This window comes from Apteryx mantelli, chromosome 8 (genome assembly GCF_036417845.1).
Source record: "Apteryx mantelli isolate bAptMan1 chromosome 8, bAptMan1.hap1, whole genome shotgun sequence".
Classification (NCBI taxonomy): domain Eukaryota; kingdom Metazoa; phylum Chordata; class Aves; order Apterygiformes; family Apterygidae; genus Apteryx; species Apteryx mantelli.
Window position 1 is genome coordinate 10057829 of NC_089985.1, and position 20824 is coordinate 10078652.

Below are 20824 nucleotides of genomic sequence, written 5' to 3' on the forward strand. Positions count from 1 at the left end.
AACAGTCCCAGCACTCTCAGCCTTTCTTCATATGAGAGATGCTCTAATCCCTTAATTATCTTAGTAGCCCTTTGATGGACTCACTCCAGTAGCACCATCTCTCTCTTACATTGCAGAGCCCAAAACTGGATACAGCACTCCAGATGCTGCCTCACCGTGGTTGAGTGGAGGGGAAGGATCACCTCCCTCGACCTACTGGCAACACTGCACTGGTGCACTCTGTCCCATCTTCCAGGTCATTGATGAATTAAGTTGAACAGGATTGGACCCAGTATTGACCTTGGGGTACACTGCTAGTTACTGGCCTCCAACTAGATTTTGCACCACTGATCACAGCCCTCTGAGCGCTGCCATTCAGCCAGTTTTCAATCCACCTCACTGTCTGCTCACCTTGTCTGTAAAGTTATCATCTTTTACCACCAGCTGCTATGAAAAACTGGAAGTGATAAAACTCAGGGAGTGCTTTTCCCGCTTTCATCTCCTCCAGAATAAGCCAATTAGGAAACATTAGTTTCTTCAGCCCTTCTAAGTACAAGGACTGCCCTCAAATGTATCAAGGAGATATCCTCATGCTAACTCTACTACCTTTAGGTACTCTTAGAAAGGCAGGTCTTGCTGGCCTATAACTGAGTAGCAGCTTCATCCAGAGAGGCTTAAGTGGCTCCCTGAGGACCAAATGCCACTGGCAGACACTGCCCACCAACACTGTGACAAGAAGACTGCAGCAGTCCAGAAATAATTTGTCTGAAGTCTGGAGCTTCAGTTCCAGTGGAGCAGTCACTGATGGAAACAAAAATGCTTTAGAGATCTAGAGCTGCAACACAACTGGGCTCTAGGCTGAAAGTAGTCTCCAACTAAGAGCAGGGCTGGAGAGGAATGGGTGCACTAGACATTTACCAGTTTAAATCTGTTCCCCCCTTTCCTGTTATCTCCACTCAGGTCAGGGCTTCAAGGAACCAAAATATCCCACACCCAAAAACCAGCTTCAAGTTGAATAGTCATACAAAAGCAGAATGAATACAGTGCAGGGTGAAAGGCAGAATTTTTCTGAGATTTATCAGGACAGCTTTTAGAATATACCAGGTAGCAGCAGGAAATGGACAGAGTCCCAGAGAAAGACAGACATGATGGTGCCATCCTGACCAATTCAGGGACAGACGTTCTATGCTAGGAAAGCCTGAGATCCATATCTGAACTACAGAAGTGAACCAGACATTGCAAATTGAATTGTTATCATATAATTGTATATATTGTTAAAAAGGAAAAACTACTCTAAACGATGAAAATTAGGAATTATTGAGTAGGCAGAAAAATGAAAAGGACAGAGTTTAAACAGTGTTGAGATGTGATAGATCTAAGGATGTAAGAAATGGCAGGTTTGTAGGGAAAGGTAACTTATCAGTCGACACAGGTGGAGAAAATGAACTGCTTCTGTGCTCAAAAGCATGTCCATTAGATTTGGCACTGCAGAGATCATGCTAAGCAGTCTGCTTCACTTAAGTCTGATGGTGCTAACAAGGGGTTAACACTCACTTGGAAAGCATTTGCAGATCGAAAGACAGAGAAAGGAAAAACAAACACAGGTGAAAAATGTTTAGGGATTCACAGCAACTAAGTGGTTCAATTAACACCTTTTTAAGTCACACACACACCATACATCCTTCATTTTTAAGGAACATGATTAAAGGTTCATAAGACAAACCAAGCCTTTTCCACCTCTGACTTAATTCTCCCCTCATCACCATCCAGCAGCTCTCTTTACAAATTCTTAAACTAGAGTGTTCTGCTTGATAGTGCAATACTCGAGGTTCTTCATAATTTAAATCCTCAAAAGTAACTTTCTGTAAGGCACAATTCTGGGTTTGATGAGATAGAGGCAAGCTCCCTCTCCAGGTAAAGGATGCCTCTTAGTCTAACCATTCTTTCCATCAGCATGATATTGCCTCTCATAAGGGGTGCAAAAAGATTAAAATAAGTCATTCTGAACACCTCTATGTCTGACTGGCCCTTGGTTTCATTCTCTGGCACATACGATGACACAGGTCTAAAAAAAGGCTCTCCCGTGCTTGGGACATGACAATGTCTCTCTTTCACATGGATTCCCTGGGATCTACAAAGAGTTGAGATAGTACTGCAATGCTCCCTCGGAGGGGGCACTGAGAGCATGTTTCTTCCATGCCCAACACAGCCAGTTTTGTTGAAACCTGTTGGAACCCAGAATGGTATAGAGGCCTTTTTAAGACGTTATCATGGGTGACAAATTGAACAACAGGATCAAAGTCCACAAAGGAGCAAGCTGGCAAAGAGGAAAGGAGAGGACAAAGGGGAGACAGACTGAAAAAAATGCAACGTACTCTATGGCCTCAAATGGGTTAAACACTGAAACCCCATGAGTAGACAAAAATAACTTTTTGTAGACAAGCTTTAAATGGCTTGCAACCACATAGAGGCAGGAGGAAACAGATTGTGGAAGCAATGCAATATGAAAACAAAACAAAACAACAAAACAAAAGAAAGTAACAAAAAAGCTGCCTAAGGCTGAAATAATGCATAATTCAGCACTGGATTAAAAGGGGTTATGCAAGACCATCTTGGAGTGATGGCCATTTAACTGTTTATTTTAAAAGCTATTAATTGCATTTTTTTAGTTTTTGTTCTTTAATCCAGAAACAGCGTGATATGTTACACTCCAAAGGTTTATCTTGCTATGATTTGCGATAGCTTTTCTTCCTAGGAGAACGGCTAGGTGAAACTCTCAGAGGTGGTCTAGCTGAAAGGTAATCATACTGCTGAAATACTCTAACATCGGCATCTGATCTGGACACAGAAACCCTGACCCTGTAAAGATTTATGCACATTATTTTATTCAGTGACATGAACGGGACAGTTTGGTTAGTGCTGTCAGCCGCACTGATGTTTCTTTCACGAACCAGACTTTTTAAGGCTGAAATGTTTCAAATCCATGATCAAGTTACCAGGTGTCAACCGACCCTCTGGCGATGAGAGTTAAACAGAGTTAAAGCTTTTAAAAAGCTACAAGCTGCTGTGTTCTGACCTGCTTCTGAGTGACAAATGCTTCAGATCCAGTCAATTACTATGAGCCAACTGCTGCCCAGTAATTTTAGGATGGAAATGTTTTTAAAAGAATGATCTGTTCCTGAAAGAAACATCCATGTGAATGACAACACTAACCAAATACTTCCAAGACACGCAAAATTACATTACCATTACAAATATATTTAATTTTTTTTAAATCAATCCAAAGAAAACCTCTGTTAGGTTAAGAGAAAAATACTCTTAAAGAAAAAAAAACAAAAACAAAAACTTTCCTTAGTCTTATTGCAAAATGAGGCAGTTACTCTGGAAACTGGAGTGAATGAAAGTTGAAGGTATATTTCCCTACAACCTGCTTGTATTCCAACATTTTATGCTCTAAGCTGAAAACACTGTAAGGCAAGTTTTTTGCTTAATTTTAACTTAACAGTGGGAATTCACTGCCATTTTAAAAGAGGAAAGTGATACACCCATGAACTGCTATTAGGACAGAGAAATCATACATCTGATTTATCAACACTGAAAAATGAAGACATAAAACACTAGGAGCACCCTAAAAGGAAAACCTACTATGCTTTGTTTTTACTGCAGTTGACTAAACAGATGCAGCTGATTTTGGAGGTTTGGGGTAGCATCTATCACAGAAGTACAGATGCTGCAAACATACACTGTGGTGAGCATGCAGAATATTAAACATGTATTTCAAAAGTGTGTTTACCTAACCACGCTTGCACACCACCTAGTGTAGATTAACAAGTCCTAAAGCCAATTTCTTTTACCTGAACGCTAAATCTCTATTTTCTTTGTTCCTGCAACCTAGGGCAAACCAACAATTCTGCCTCTTGAATAAATCACAGAACAACTGTCATTTGCTGCGAGCTGCTAATTCCTTGTCCTTTCCCACCTCCCTCTGCCTTGGGGGGAAGATAGATTATTGCCTGTCATAGCTTGGGACACGGCAAATCATAATTAGCTCATAGGGTGCTGCTTATAGCTCCTACACAACGCCAGGATTTGTTTCTTGTGCTGAAGCTATGAATCTGTAAATGGGATTTTTATGAGGATTTATGTGTCATCTTGTGTTTTTCCTGGAAGCTTATGCCACTGTCATTCTCGGAGAATCTATGCACATTCACCAGAAAACTGACACGCTAATTTCCTTCCCATTCTTAAAAATAAGGATCAGAAAGCTCAAGAGAAGAAAAAAAAGAATGTATTTAAGAAGCAGGTGGGCGTAGAAGGGGGGGGTGGAAAAGAGGAAAGAAGACTCGGATACAGCTGGTGTAAGGGCTTTGCTCCAGGAAAGTCTACAATCAATTACTCCTAGTGTGAAACAATCTTTCAGCAAGTGCCCAGCTGGCAGTCGGCAGAGCAGGGCTGGGATGGTGCCAGCCCAAAACTGGGCAAGGGCTTCCCTTCGCACAGCTGCTCCAGGACAGCAGACTTGCTCTTGGCCAGACACGAGTCCTCCCAAATGCTGTCACCTGTCTGCTTTTATAAAAGCCTGTCAGAGCTGCTGCTCTGAAAGCTGAGTCACTAGCGTAACAGCTAAGGATTTATGATCTAGCATCATCACTTCGAACGAGGTTAACCAGGATCAATTTAGGGTAAGCTTCCCGTGATGCGTACTTGGAAAGCAAAAGTGCCTGCAGATGGACAGTTCTGGTGCAGCTCAAGGAAGGAATGGACGTTACAAACTGCCTATGCCACGTGCCCACTTCAGCAGGAGCATCACCAGAATCGGTGCGCGCACAAGCTTCACGCACCTCCCCTGCTACTTCTTTCTGCCACATCAGAAAGTCCCCTGGGACACGTGCTGAGGGGCCCCTAGTGCGAGCCACCACACATTCCGAAGGGTGATGACAGCTAAGTATCCTCAGCTATCTCCAAAATCACCATTACACTCATCAGTGGCTAATTAGTGTCTTGAGCAAGTTTTCTGTTGTTTAAGGCCTCCTAAAAATAACTGGGACATGACAGCCCACAAGACTGCCTTATTACAAAATGACTTTTCAATGACAGTAGCATGATGCAGCCACAAACTCCAAAACAGACCTTTAGCAGAATCCTTAGAGGCGATGGGCAGAAGTTTGTCTCTTTGTTGGGATGTGCCACCGATGCATATACATACATCCCTGCTATCAGAAAGGACATTAGCAGATAGCTGGAATGCGGCTTTTGAAGAGGCTGCATCTCCACCCAAATTAAAATCAACAACTTCAAGTCAGTGCTTTTTACAGAAGCAGGCTCCACTTTTTTAGATTTCTATTATAATATGGGCATGTTTTTGGCATACTGCAATATTCTGTGATGAAATTACAGCCTTCATATATTCTCTTCTCCCTCAAGCTATGCCACTTCAGAATAGCAATTTATTACACTGTGCTGCAGCGCAACAGTGAGCCACAGAACCAGTGACTGGCAGCACAGCTAATGGATATAGTAAGAATACATTTGATTGACGGTCCAACTTCATCTGTCAAAACCAAAAGCACCCACATACTGAAGGAATGTTGATGTAACATGGAGGTACCAACGGAAAAAAATGCATTTCTTTGGAAGAACGAGAGAAACTAGGGCAAGGAAGTGACAGCGGAGGACCTTGTCTATCTCTGCTGAAGCGCAGTGCGTCAGAGGACAATACATTTAGTATCACACACAAATATATATTATCTATATATATTTACGTACTCATGTGTGTGTGCATGCACTAAATTTATGAGAGAGAGAAGAAAACCCAGACACAAGTAGTGAGTGTCTTGTCTGGAGCACAAAGCTGACAAGAGCAACATCACGAAATGTGCTGATGCAACTCTCTCCTCACCAGGGGCTGCCTGGGAAGGGAGAGCAAACAACTACCTAATGCCTGACAAGGCTGTCAGGGTAGATTCCTATCACATTTGAAATAGCAAATTCAGTCTGGAATTAGTCTCAGGCAGACAGAAGTACCAAATACACGTTACTTTCCCCTTCTAATTAAGGTAAGAGGAATTAATCAACTACCAGATAGTTCTCTTATCATTCTGCTCTTCTCTTCAAAATCAAGTTGAAGCCGAGTATCATGAGCTCTACTATGACTCAGTCAAAAATACTAACCAATTTCAGAAGTCCTGGTATTTTATAAGTTTGGAAAGTGATGGATCCAGCAGTTTCAACCATGCCTGTATTTGCCTGTACAAGTTCATCTATTTCCATATATCCACACATTTCCCAGAATTTTTTTGGGGGGTGGGGGGAGAAGGGGATAACACAACAAACCAATAACCCTTTGAAACATGTACATTAAAACATAAGCTCCAAAATCATTATGGCTTATCAATACAAATTTCTCTCAGACAGTTTATATTCGTTTCCTTATGAGTCAGAGTGGGAAAAAATAGCGAACAAGGCTGATATAAATACCAATCTTGTGAAAAGGGGGCAGGGGAAGAGAAGAAAAAAGCCTGTAATAGCGATTAGAAAAGAATCATTCCAAGCAAATTTGCATTTAAATATACATCTGTATATTTGTATATTTTTTGTTACAGGAGAGTTTATTACGTCTGTATGCTGCCTCATCTACAATATGAATGTTCACTTAAAAATACATACATAAGAAAAAAAAATCTTGAAAACCAGTCCCACGGTACAGTTGCATTTACATCTTCTTCCTAAAATAGTGTTACATAATTCCTAAGAAAAATCAGCATGAGTGATACAGGAGCGACTGATCTGTCTTGTGGTATGTTACCAAATACAAAACTAAGTACGGGTTTTACACTATAAAGTAGATTTGCAAACATCTTTATTTTTCTTGTTGCGCAACATTTGTTTTAGTAGAAACTGGATTGTTATAAAAAAAATTTTTTTTTTTTACTTATACTTGTGTTTTATTTTGGTTTTAGATGTAGAATACTAAATAAAAATGAGTTCAGCAGCAATGCTGAAGATTTATATTAAGGTAGTGAATTGGTTTGATTTCCTATATTATTTACTTTTGAACTTTAAAAAAACGCTAACTGAAAAATTCTCTTAAAGTTGTTAGCTGGATACTTCCAATTGAAGTTGAGAAGGTGGTCAATAATTTCTTTGGTTTAAGTTATTTTAAACGAGAGGACTAGCAGCCTCTCAGCAGAGCTGAGAGGCGCCGGTCAGTGAAGAGAGCAACATAGGAATGAATTTGCTAGCTATTATAAAGAACTGGGCACAAGTCATCCTCAGACAAGCTAAGGTGTTACCTGTAGCACATCCACTACTCCACTCTTACTCTCCTTTAAACTCTGTAGGTATACAACAGCATTTGCAAAGAACAAGAAGACAGTTACCATATACGCCGTTCTCCTCATGACACGTAGGCCTGCTATTACCTTGGATGAGCCTGGCACACACAGGTATCGGTGCCTGTGCCACCTGATCCCACCCAGAGTTCAAAGCAAGCTATCAGTTCCTTCTGCTTTCCACCTCTCCTTCCCTGCAACACATTCCCACAACGGAACAGCTACTGCACATACATAGGCTAATGCAAAAGGCATTCCACATTTAAATGCAAAGTCAATGCCTACCTGATTTTGGAATTACAGGTCATTTCATTCTCAGGGTAGTGAATATCCACCGCATCCTGAATGACTGTACCATACTCATAGACTTTAATCTTCTTTGTCACCCCAGCAATGGCAAAGTAGTCACAGTCTCGGTCGAACTCAATACTGAGGAACAAAAGCACAGATTGAGAACCGCGTAACACCACATGCACTTACGAGCAGGGTATTTTACCACCTAACTGGTCTCAGTATTGCGGAGCTGATAATCGCAATTCCTTTGGAGAATACACTTGGTAAACACTGCATTCAAGGCAACTTGGTGTGGTCTGGCACATGCTCAAACAGCATGGAGTTCTTGCTCTTAGGCACCATTTTCTAATCCTCTCCTAACACAGTTTATTTACTGAAATGGACTTTTTGTGGTAGCACAATCTCCCTGCTGCAGACGGTGCCTTTGTTCAGACACTCCAAAGGTTCTTCTGTTCAAGTATGCCATCTACATTATGAGGTACTCAAATGTCAAAGCTGACAGCTCACCCTGGGAGGTACTTAAAATTCGACTCTGTGGGCTACAAACAACATGCCATGGGATGACTGCTGATTGATTTCTTTCAGCTGAACTGTTCCGTTCCTTAGCTCCTCTATATAGCAGCTTGGTGAACTCTAAGTGTTAATGCACAGCATATTGGAAAAGTGTGGGGGAAAAAAAAAAAAACAAAAAAACCTGAATTCCCTGAGCAAGAGGCCTGAAATGTATATCATCAGTACTATAAAAACCTCACACAATATAACTTCCACCTAGGGTTGCTCTTGGAAACCAAGATACTTGCCGTCTTGAACTGCAGGGCAAGTTTGTAATAGATATCAATGAAGTCGGAAGTAAAAGCGGTCACTTTATTATAAAGTTAAGCTGCAAACGAGAAAACCCTGAGGTTGTACATGAAATACATGCGAGAGAAAGAAAGGCAGCAGGTTACAAAAAGCTAATGCCTTTGTTACTTTTGCAGCTTGGAAGGGCTTTAAAGAAGTTTATTAGACATCTAATGGAGAATTAAAACTGCTTCCTGGAAGTAGCTCCTTATTCAGAAGCAGACTGCCTGCAGCCCATGTTTCTTCAGGCACAGCAGGGAGGATACACAGCTCTACCAACCTAGTTTCAGGAATACCGGCCTCTGAGACAAAATATGGCACAGAAAGGGGCTGGGGAGCATTTGTCCGCCGAGCCTCCAGACTGCTATGACTGATAACCAGCTCTCCCCAAGTCTCTCGACTAACTGGTCTTCTACTACTCTCAGAGGTCTCTTTTGGGGCTCTTCTGCTCAATAATTAACTTTGATGTCTACTATCCCTCTCACAATTTTCCAAGAAACCACAGTGTTTGTGAAACAGGCAGGAAGTTCTGAATGGCAGCAAAGAAAACTGAGCTTACACTCATCACATTTCACATTCATACAGCTTGAAAAATTCTGAGCAGAGGAACTTAAGGTACCTCTCCACAATTAGAGAGCACTAAACCAGTTACGAGAAGGGAGAGAGCTCTTTAGGTTACCCTCATAGCCATAATGCCTAGAGTTTTCTACCCCTCGTGATAGAGAAGTTGAAGGCATTGCAGTGCTTTCAAGGGGAACCAAATTTAAATGGCAATAGTTTTCAAATCTGTGTAAAGACGATACCATCAAGTTATTTTTAAACTATGGAGAGAATAGATTGTTCATATGCAGTCCGATGATATAAAATTCATTGAAACAGCTTGCAACTCGGTCATCTAACTCTGCCACCTGAAAGTCTCCAAAGCAGTGGCAGGAAACAGCCCCAGTCCATTCCCCCCTTCCAGAGGGGAAACGGACTAGTCAGGTCAAGCCTGCAAATTCACAAGCCCATAAAAAAGGAAAAGAAAGGAACGTGTTTATGGCTGGGGAATAAAGTAAGCAAGCATGCATCTATTCATATGAAAGGGGAGAGGGAAAGAAAGCAGCTAGACTGCTTTTTTTCCCCCCTTCTAATCATCAGATCTATCCTAGTCAAATCAACTTTATTTATATAAACACCACAAAAGCACTGTTCAGGCCTGCCTTGTCTTGTCAGCTCGCTCTGCCCAATGAAAGAATTTTGTAATCAGAAGCCTATATAACAAAACAATGGATTTATTTGTACCACAATCTTAATTGAACTGCTGTCTCAGCTACTGTTTGCAGCCCTGTGGATTCTGGTACAGCACAGCCAGACTGATGGCAGAGATTCATCTACTTGGATTCAATTTATATCCTCAGCCTTCTACTGCTGAAGGGGGAAAAAAAGGAAACCCACAAAAACAAAACCCTACTGTAATGTCTGGTAAAAAGCCAAGTTATTAGAACAGAATAGAATCCTCTCTTACCTGAGGTGGTTTTGCTTCTCTAACATTACTTCAAGATTTTTTTTTTTTAATAAAGATACACTGTAGACATAACAAATGAGTATCTCAATATGTCTATAAAAGTTAACAGGTCATTAAAAGAATAATAAAAAGCATCAACTAATGAAAACCGATGATTAGACCTGTGACCTTCAAACAGCCTCAAAGACACTGCAGGGAGAAAACTGACGCAGAAATAAAATACCACCTGTACAGATGTTCATCCGCTGCGAGAAAGGCAGGCTGATCTAACACCGCAAATCTAACACACGCAGTTGCACCTTGCCTCCATCGCCTATGCACAGTGTACAGTACTAATACAGTGAAACGTTTGCATTTTCTCCCAGGCAGGTTTCGGTGAGCCCATTTAGTCGTTATCCCCTGTGCCGACACTCAGAGTAGATCGCAACTCAGATCAACCAAACTGAAGGCGGCGGCGGCTCCTTTCTGCTTTGAACGACCATGCTAACTCCGAGAAAAACAACGTGTAGGGAAAAGCAATGCCCGACTAGCTCGCTGCAGGAAAGGAAACAAGCATGGGAAGCCACAGCTGAGAGCAGCAGTGTAGCGCACAGAGAGCAGAAGAGAAGGGAGCACAGGTCACAGCTAGAAGTTAATCATTAATATCTGCAATGATGTTTGTTTTTTTGTGGGAAACTTGCATCACTGTTTTCTTAACATGCTCTCCCTCCCTATGCTATGCTTTCCCTATGCGAAAAAACCCAGAGTTTGTCTTTTCTGATGAGTTTTAAAAAAAGCTTCTAAATCACTGCAATGAAGATAACAACAGAACAAAATTCGAGATCAGAACTAGTGGATTATTATTATTATTATTATTTTTTTTTAAAGGAAGCACTGGAGATAAGCCATACTTAAACAGGTTGAACATACACAGATGTTTTCGGATTAGCTGTGATCCTTGCTCCTCAGAGATGTGCACAGTAGGAATTATTGCTACACTTTATTTCTTAAAAAGAAAAAATAAAAGACTCTGGCTAACCAGAGACGATCTGACTTTTACACACGGAATCTTTTGGAGACACTAAAAACCTTGGGTATTTGGAGAAGATTTATCTATATGCAACAGATTCTACGTACAAAAATTAAATTAGAAAGGAATTGATTGCCTTGCTCCAGGGAAAATAGAGAAGAGACTTTTCCAAGTCCCAGGTAACTGTTTTCTTTTTCCTGGTCACTAAGAAGTTAATGATCAGTGTCCTGGGGAAATACCACTGGAAGTTGCTGGAAAATAAATAAGCCTAAGTAAATAAATAAATAAACCTAGGACCTTGGAGAGCACTCACAGCTAACAAATGGCATTACGAAATAAATTGCTTCTGAAACGTGCCTGGAAGCTTGGCTCGATGTTGAGAGCAGACCTGTGGAGAAGCAATAAAGAGAGAGCGCTTGCCATTTTCGCCATTGTATAAAACTGTGGTACATTCGCATCCTGATGATGCACGCGGTTATGTTTTCCACATCTCAGGAGGATGCACTGGCGCTGGAGAACGCATGCAGAAGGGCAGCTAAAATGATTAAACGGATAGAGCAGCTGCCTTATGAGGAACACTATAAAGGCTGAAACTGTGATTTGGGAAAGGCGGCTGAGGGAATATAGGATCAGCGTTTACAAAACCATAATATTTATGGATAAGGCGACAGTGGAACTGCTGTTCAGCATACCACTCCATACTAGAGCTAGGAAGCACTCACCAGAAAACTGATGTAGAACAGGTAAGTTTTTCATTTTGGGTGTCCTGTGCATGCCCCCTGCCACTCCCTTCTGGTACATGGTGATGCAGAGGGAACCTGATGACAGCAATCCATGAACTGGTCCAATAACAGACACTAACTGAAAGGAACAGGGACACACCCTCCAATATCCCAGACCAAACAATCATGGATGTTGGGAGACTACGAGAGGGTCACACCACAGGCTGTGGACAGGCTCACATGTGCTCCATAAGTGCCACCTTCTCCTGCCACTGGCAGGGACAGCACCACGCTAGGGACAACTTCAGGCTGACCCTGAGGGCATTTCAGACATTCAGTTTCTGTGAGAGAGGGGCATGTGCTATACCTTACTACTTAAAACTGGACGAAGGAGGGGTAGTATTTAGCTGCATTTGCCTTTAACTGTGTCTCTAGTCACAATCAAAGGTCTGCAGCCAACCACTCTTCTCCCCTTTCCAAAATACACACATATACACATGCTGTAGTTGCTACTGTAGTAGCAAGTGCCTCAGCCCTGACGTGGCAACCAGACCTGCAACCGTAGGGGCTTCCATTTCCACAAAGCAGATGACCTGGTCCCTCTCACAGAGATAGATTCTCACCAAATATACTGACGTCTTTCAATTCTAACAACACGATGCTGTTCCTATTTCTATACCCCCAACTCTATTTCCTATCTTGCCTGGGCCCCATATTCAAGAGCAATATGGGTATTTTTTCCATATTTAGGATTGTTCGTTAATGGGAAAAAGGAGAGGTGACAGCAAAGCAAAGCATTCAGTCACTTCCTAGTGGCTGTACTCTTTCCAGGCTTCCTACTTTTATGAGCTACTTTTAAGAGCAAGTTTTTCCTCTTTGCTTACATTTCCTTAACAAAGTATTTCTCACTTTATGCTTCCACTCGCTGGCCTCTGAAGTATATCCTGTCAATCTTAACAATCCCAAATTCCATTTCTTATGGCCTGTTTGCCTACTGTCAACATCCATTTTGAGCTAAAGTCAAAAGATTAGAAATCTAGGTTACAATCCAACAGCACGACCAGCACTGCAGACTGTTCAGCACCTGAGACCACTACGAACAACAGAAATTGGTATAAATATCGCATGCTTGAGAGACTGTTTTTACAGCAGACTTATTTTAAGGCAAAGCAATTAGTGTCTCTAAGTATGCACCAGCATACTAACTTGTAGATTTTGAAACAAAGCTATATTCGGGCATAAGAAGCTGCAATTACAGTGATCATACTTTGCACTCCACCTCAAAGCCTAAATTTTGTCACATATAAAAACAAAAGGTAGTGAGACAAAGCATAAGAAATTTCAATATGAAAAAACTGTTGTGCTAAAGCTATGAGTGGCTAAATACATGCTTTTTTAATTGCTTAAAAACTTTATTTCAAAACAACATTTGCATTAATCCCTCCTTTCTTCAGACATTCAAGAGTACCACCTAAATTAGGTCACTGTTGCTATCCCTAAGTCTTTAAGCTGTGCACAGGAACAAGTATAGGCCACTGTGATTAATGCATATTATGTTCAATTTAAACAGCCATCCTGGGAAATATATTTTCCAAAATATAAACTGAGTAAGAATACTATGATCCCACATAGGTTACCTCAATACCTAGATCTTGCAGGAAAAACCCTTCAATTCTCTAGACCTATATGGATACAGGGATTAACTACAAAGGAAACTCCACTTAACGCATTCTATCATCATAACACACACTTTCATCCCCAAGATACAAATTGGGTTAGATATGATCCTCAGATTTGCAAAAAGTTGCCAGATTTTTCCTCTGATCAAGCTAAAGATGTCCTGGCTACTATAATTATGGCCTCTTAATGGATCAGATTCAAGTCTAACAGAGGCCTGATGAAAAATTTGTTTCAGTGGATGAGTCTCATCCCAGGAGATTACTTGGTGGAGCACAGAGCATTCTAAAAAGCTATTAAACCAATCACTTCGCAAAGGTTAAACCTGGTGTTTGTACATTCATTTGCTTCAAAAGGCAAACTGGATGCATTTTCTTCACCTGATGCCACATTTGGCCAGTAGCTTCTGTGTGCTGCCCTAGACGATCTTTATTAGTGTATGAAAAGTAACAAAAAAATAGATGAAGCTACAGGAATTCTCCACCTCCAAACTAACAAGCCCAAGCAGACAACCAGTACACAAAAAGAAAAGATGCTAAAACAGGTCTAAAAGCTATTTAGTATAAAATGGAGGTGATCTTTCAAAACTGTCCATCACTGATTTTGTGAAAGAAGACATGTCCTATGCCACAGATTGAGATGGAAATGTTTTTTTCTCTGGACCAAAGCAGCCTGGGGCTAGAATCACCAAATTTAACAGGTTTGGGCTTTCAAAGTTTAGTGCCTTGATTTGTCTCTGAATTCTCACAAGAAAAGGACCCCAGATATGAGGCCTGTGGAAAGTTTGAGTCACAAGTTAAAGTCACCAGGGTAATCTCAGTCCTATTAGCTGTGGGCTTGATCCAATGGAAAGGAAACATAGGAGAAGGGAAGGAGAATATACAGCCGAGTTAATTGAACAGAAGTACTTCAGTCCACAGTGGCCTCCGCCATTGTGTTTCACTTCCTACTACTCGAAAACAGATGTGTAAACAAATAAATGACTCAAACTGGAGAAATCCTTCCTATTCTCTGAAGGTATTGGCACTTCTCTCAATTACTTCCCACTGCCAAGAGCTCCATCACCCAAATCAATGACTAAGTGCATATAATGAAGTTATTTCTATTTTGCCCATGGGAAAATCCTAGGGTATTTTAGCAGAAATCTTTAGGCCTGGGATCCCTTCTGATACTATGTATGCCCTACCTCAGCATCCTGCTTTTCAGGAGAAAAGAAAGCTAAACTTCAGTTATAACCATTGGTCACAGATCTTGATTTTAACCAAGCTCCCTTCTAGCAAAGACGATTTGCTTTATAAAGTGAGTTGAGTTTTCCCCTCCAAAATTAAGCATATCATTTTCCATGAAGAAATACTGTTAGAAGTTTCCCTATGCCCAGAGCACGATTCTGTCCATTAACAACAGAATGGTATCAAGAAAGAGGGGGTAAAAGGGCTTGGTAATTCCAAGCCAGCAGGAGCACAACCTAATGAAGCCTCATTCAACACAGGGGATCAAATCTGAACTGTACAGCTTCCTGGGCTGATACAGGAGAGGCTTTTTTGTTGTTGTTTTCTGCTGTTTGACTCCAGAAATCACAGTCAGTTTGCCACAAGAGTGCACAAGGCAGATCTGGCTCTGAACCAAGGCAGTAGATGAAGGAGGATCTAGCAAGGCTTCAGTTTTACCTTTGCTGGACTTGCTGACATGCTGGAGCCAAGAAACAGTCTCTTCCCATCCATCTCCAGTAGAGAGGAAGGCACTAGATCCCAGGAGACTCCACATGGCACCCTAAGGTACCACCAGTGAAAACTAGTATCCCTGTTGCAATGGTACTCTCCTTACCAGGGTAGGAGTATAAACAGGGACATTATTGACCAACAGTCCAGACTTCTACATTTTTTGTTATGGCACATCTTTACATCAAGAGCACATAGGATCCCAAACCATTTCAGTTTGATGCTGTTTCTTGGAGCTGTTAGGGATATTCCAGCGCTAGGTTCTGCAGCTACTGTTTGAGAGCAGCTCAGATACCCTCCCCGACACTGCACCTCTTTCAAGCTTTAAGCATCACATAGGAAGAGGCTCCTCCTAAGCAACCTTTACTTGTGGCATCAAAATCAGAAACTAAAAAGTCAATTCTTCATGTGTTGATTACCTTTTTGCTTCCCAGCTGATAGGAACAGTTGTGAAAAGCAGGGAAGGACATTATCACTGGTCATTGAATTCTGCAGTGCACCAACAAGGGCATTCCTCCGTTCTGGGCTGCCCGTTCACTTGGGGGGACACTGTTGCACCAGCCTCACTTTTAACATCTTTCTCACAACCACAATAGCTTAGAGTTTTATTTTGTTCTGATTGAGGAAATGTATAGAAAGTAAGAAGTTGACAAATTAATATAATTAGATCTAGTTCTAGGCCCACCTCATGCTAATAAAACCATCCTTTTATGCATAATGAAATGCCATCAGTTCTAATAGAGACTAATATTCCCAATCCATAAAGAGCTTGTTTAAAGAAGAATATTAAATTGGAATAGAGGAGTTTTATAGATTTAGTTCAATCTTAGAGTTCTAAAATCAAAACCAACAGAGCTACTTTCATGCTTTGTCATCACCAAATACAATAATATTATTCCTTTCTTTAATACAATGAGAGAATGTACTATGCTATGTAACTGTCCTGCCTGCAATAGCTAAACTTTGAGAACCAGGATCCCCTCTATTTTGTGGGGAAACAGGGGGAACTGACCCTGAATCTGATTGCCTCTAAATAAGAACTGAGATCTCTCAGAAAGCCATAATGGACTTATGAAATTGTCTATCAGACTGTATAGTTATTCTATAGCCATTCTGTTCTACTATGCAAGTTTTATGCATATATGTATTCAGTGGAACCTTGCTTAATTAACACTAATCATGGGGAAGCCTATGGGGAACTACTGAATTTTGCAAGCAACTGAACATAAAGCGTATTGATAAAAAGCCACTTTACTGCTAGGCAATGCTCTTCTGCATGCTGAAGAGAAGATGACGACAATCCCAGGGTTTATATGCCAGATACACAAAAGTACAATGAGCCAAAGTCAAGCAAAAAACTACCATGCAAGTTAATGAGGATTAGATTCAGTTTTTCCACACACACCACATTAAATAAGCTAAAGCAGAGAAATGTTAACTAAAAATGCCAGCAGTTAAATGCAGAATATTTCTTATGACGCTATTTAAAATTCTAGCCAAATTGTCAGCCTGCCTGCTGTAATATTTTGCACACTCCGTGCATATTTGAAAAACAGTATCTACCATTTCTCCCAGCTGGGCTGAGACACAATGGGTTACGAGCAGCTCCGACAATAGCATGAGCATTGCCTCAAAGCTGCAAAATACTACAGTGGAGGAAGTTTTAAATCTCCAGCCCTATCCACCTTCCCCCTCTTTCTGCATTCAAGCTTGGGAAACATTTCGTGGAAGGGAAGCTCACAGCCTCTTCCCAAACTGCCTATGGAACAGGTTTCAGGGAGGGAGGCATGTTCCACACTAAAGCCTAAATCAGGACAGCTGCAAGGCTGTCTGCACAGCAGTATTATCTTATCAAAATAATGCTATCAGGTAGGATGGAACTCAATCTCTTGGGATAGACATTGAAGCGCCTTCTAAATATATTTTAAAGCTTGGAAACTTGTTTCCAAGCCACCACATTTACTGCTACACCAAAGATTTTATTTCTTCAGCTTATTAAGCCAGGCTTCTGAATTCATCTGACACCGCCATCAGCTGGTCTGCCAGACACCCTGTAGCAGAGCCTCCGGGGGGACAGCTGGAGACAGTAACCTCTTTAGATGCCTCAGCTAAATCCAGCAGGCACTGTGAATCAGAGCACTGGCTCTCATAAATATCAAGCCTATATACCACAGACGAGCAGTCTAGAAGAGCCAAAGAATGGCTCGAAACAATTAATTCTGATAGTCCTGCTGCTTGGCAACGACTGAACGAGGTTAAATGCCATTCGAAACATTTTTAGTCTGACTGCCAAATCAGTTTCAGGAGATTATTTTGATGACATTTTGAATCTTTTTGGTCAGTGTTCTGTACGCTATTCACATTTAACTATTCTTTAGAAAAATTAAAAGGTACTGATGGATACCATTTATTTCACAGTTTCAGATTGAGAAAACTGATCCAAATTCCACCTTCAATTTTATAAATGGATACACATGCATATTATAGCCATTGAAGAATATCACTTAAGTGTCTCTCCTTAAGTTATTCTACAAGACACCTAAGCAACATACAATTCCAAAGCATCCTTGTCTCAGAGCCTGTATTTATTAATACAGACAATATTAATAATCATTAGCTCAAGCCTCTTTTCCAGGGCAAGCTACTTTTAAGGTTTTTCTCAGAATTGTTTCTGTCCATACCATACATCTTCATATGCCTTAACACACCACTTCAAAAAAATCATTTTTTAAAATGACCCACAGTTGAACAAAATAACTCCCCTAGTGAGCAAGGGAGAAACAAAAACAAATACAAAAATCCAAACACATTAATTCTTTGCCGATTATCTCCTACTAGCAAAGCGAGGCATTTCCTACAAATACTGCTAGAGAATTAAAGAGAGCAATGTAGTAAAACGACAGAAATGTTGTGCTCTGTTAATGATGGGCTTTGTTTCTTCAAGCAGTTAAACACAAAATTCACTGTGCCAGTGCTCAACGTCAAAAGAAAGCTGTAAAATTGGGGAGTTTTGGGGAGGGGGGCAGGAGGGAAGTTACAGGCAATCTCTCCCTGCCTTTTGTCAGTGCTTTCCTCGTAGGACTTCTGCACAGAAGCTGCTGCGGAACTGCAGCCGTCATGGTTTGCCGGTCAAAGGGGAAGTCAACACACAGCACTGGCGCCCGACGATGGCTGCCTAGGAGGGGAACGTGAGAACGGAAGAGGAGCAGCCTCGCAGAAAAGATTTTTGTTCCCACGATCAAGAAGAGGTAGCTGCAACGATGCAGTGCAACTTCTACGTGCTACCAACCCTCCATCCTAAAAATTAATCTCAGAGGGGACATTCTTGACACTGTAGCACCTGTTTTAAGTTTCTGCACTCTTATGAAACTATTCTTCAAAAGAGCCTGGTCTCATTCTAATAAATACAATACTATGAAGTTAACCTGCATTCTGAACCGAAAGATCCCAAAGTACTTAGAAAGCGAATTTCACTTTGCATGATATGTGGCAAAACCACCTGAGCAAATTGCTTCTCCTCAACATCTAAGGCCAGAGGAAGACACTTGGCAAAATGTTGGGAACAGCTTCAAGTTTTAATAATCTGATCATGTGCCTTCATCAAAAGTACAGGAAGACTTGGAAAAGGTAAGAGGTTAAAAAAAAGTGAGAATGATTTAAAAATCTTTTAAACTGCATCTAAAGACAAATTGCTCCAAGGATGGAGGTTTCTGCAAAACCTCTCCGAGCAACCTGCCCCAATACTTGACTGCCCAGTGCTGTAACTAGTCAACACTACAGGAGAACATTTTCTATGAATACTTGTATAAATCAGCTGAAATAACTTCAAGTTATAAAAGAAGATTTATCAAGAAAAGCAATCATTGTTTAATAGACTTGGTTTAAAAACTGATTCCCAAATTGGTTAAGTATGCTACAATACCTTATAGATTGTTTATTAAAAAAAGCAAGCACAAAATTTGTTTTAAATTAAAAAAACCCATCTAATTATCTGCAGATGGAGACAGCTTTGAAGTACTAAGAGCTTTATGGGAAAAGGATCTTCCTACTAGCAGACAGTCTGAAACTGCTAGGAAAAATAAGGTCCCAGTGGTGGCTATGCATCTTTCATTAACCTACCACTTTCAAATTACGTAAGTTTTATCCTTAAAAGTGAAAGCTCATGCAGATTCAAGAACAACTTTCTGACTCACTTTGTAAGTGCACTCACTGCGCAGTGTCGAAGTCATCATAAGACTTATCTTTCCAGTCAAGACTGGAGATAGTTAGTAGCCGATGTGTTCTTTTCGCGTCTCACAACCTCTTCTGTATTGAAAGTCTGTCCGCAGGACTTTGAGGGTTACATTACTGAGTTGAGACTGCCCTAAATACTGAGTTCTGACATCCATATAACCCTTCTTCTGGTTACAAATCATATTTAACCTCCACTCAAGGGATCCAGACCACAATTATGCATTAGAAAAATCTATCAGCTCAGCATTCAAGAAAAGGAAAAAAAAGTAAAGGTAACAAAACTATAGAAGTGCAGACTTTAAACAGGTGTAGGGTATTACACTTTGCAAGTTTCCTTTGTAATCCTGAAGTCCAAGCCTCTTTATCCAAGCATTTCTTTTTCCTTCCAGTTGTAGAAATAGTCAGAATAAGACAGATTGTTCCACCATTTTAAACTACCAATAGAAGTTCATTAAAAAAACCCACCTCATTGATTTAACATAGAATGTAAAAATAATAATAATAATAATAATAATAATTCAGCTCTCATTTCTCATCTTCTCAAAAAGCAGCATCCACTGTACTCTAAAACATAATCTTGCGAAGGATAAACCCATTTACACATTTTTCATTTATCTTCACCACAAAAATAGAAGCACTGCTAGGTCACAAACTTAATAAAATGGCTCAGCTAATCCTAACCAGTCCAGCGCATTAAAAAAAAAAAAAAAAAAAAAAAAAAAAGAGCTAGTGATGGTAGACACAGAACTGAAAAGTACCTTATTAAGTATGGATCTCACAATTTACATGTAAAAGCACTTTTAGTCCAAAGTAAAAAGGGGAACAGAAAAACCAGAATGGGTTCAATGAATAGATGGAACACACTTAGTGGATTTTTTTCTTTTAAACTCACCTTTGAAAGGATTCAAAGAAAGGATTTCAGTTCATGTTACTGAAAGGCTCAACACAAAAATATGATCTTGAAATGGTGACCTAACTGTATGTTTTGAATGCTAAGGAAAGCCTCTTCATGTCCTGTCCATTACTTAGAGGTAATGGAACAAAAAGCAATACAAAAACAGCAGACGCCAAAAGCAAGAACCATAGCTTGATCTCAAGCTCCAGTAGAGGAGTTCAGTGAAGTTTCAGCAGAACAAGGACAACTCAGATGTCTTCCTTTGAGTAAATTACTAAGCTTCTAGGCAAATATAGCCTTAGTTGTGCAAACTCCTTTGGAGGTCATTTTGAGACCTTTCAGAGAAGTGGAAAGCTAGCCCAGAAGAATTTGAAATCCAAGCAGACTACAAAAAAAAGTGACCATTTGCCCACAGACCCAGGGCTTTCTGGGACACAAGTACCCATGTTTCTACCAGACTTGAACTACCCCACAGGGAGAACCAGCTTTCTGATAACCAGGTTTCAGACAGAGCTCTTCTTGTAGTCTGTTTCTTGGATTTTTTTTTTTTAATATGAAAGACTGCCACATTATTCTCTGAAGGCCTCTGACAGCGCTAAAGCAATTTTCTACATAAATC

The 20824-nt window shown here is 40.6% G+C and overlaps 1 protein-coding gene across 2 annotated transcripts in view; it reads right to left on the reverse strand.

Moving 5' to 3' along the window:
* The window catches only part of COP1 (COP1 E3 ubiquitin ligase), a 136778-nt gene that overhangs the window by 70135 nt on the left and 45819 nt on the right, over positions 1–20824 (reverse strand). For both annotated transcript variants that reach the window (XM_067300581.1, XM_067300582.1), the window contains exon 12: positions 7596–7739. In XM_067300581.1, coding sequence (XP_067156682.1) covers positions 7596–7739 — 144 coding nt within the window. The remainder of the gene's footprint in view (positions 1–7595; positions 7740–20824) is intronic.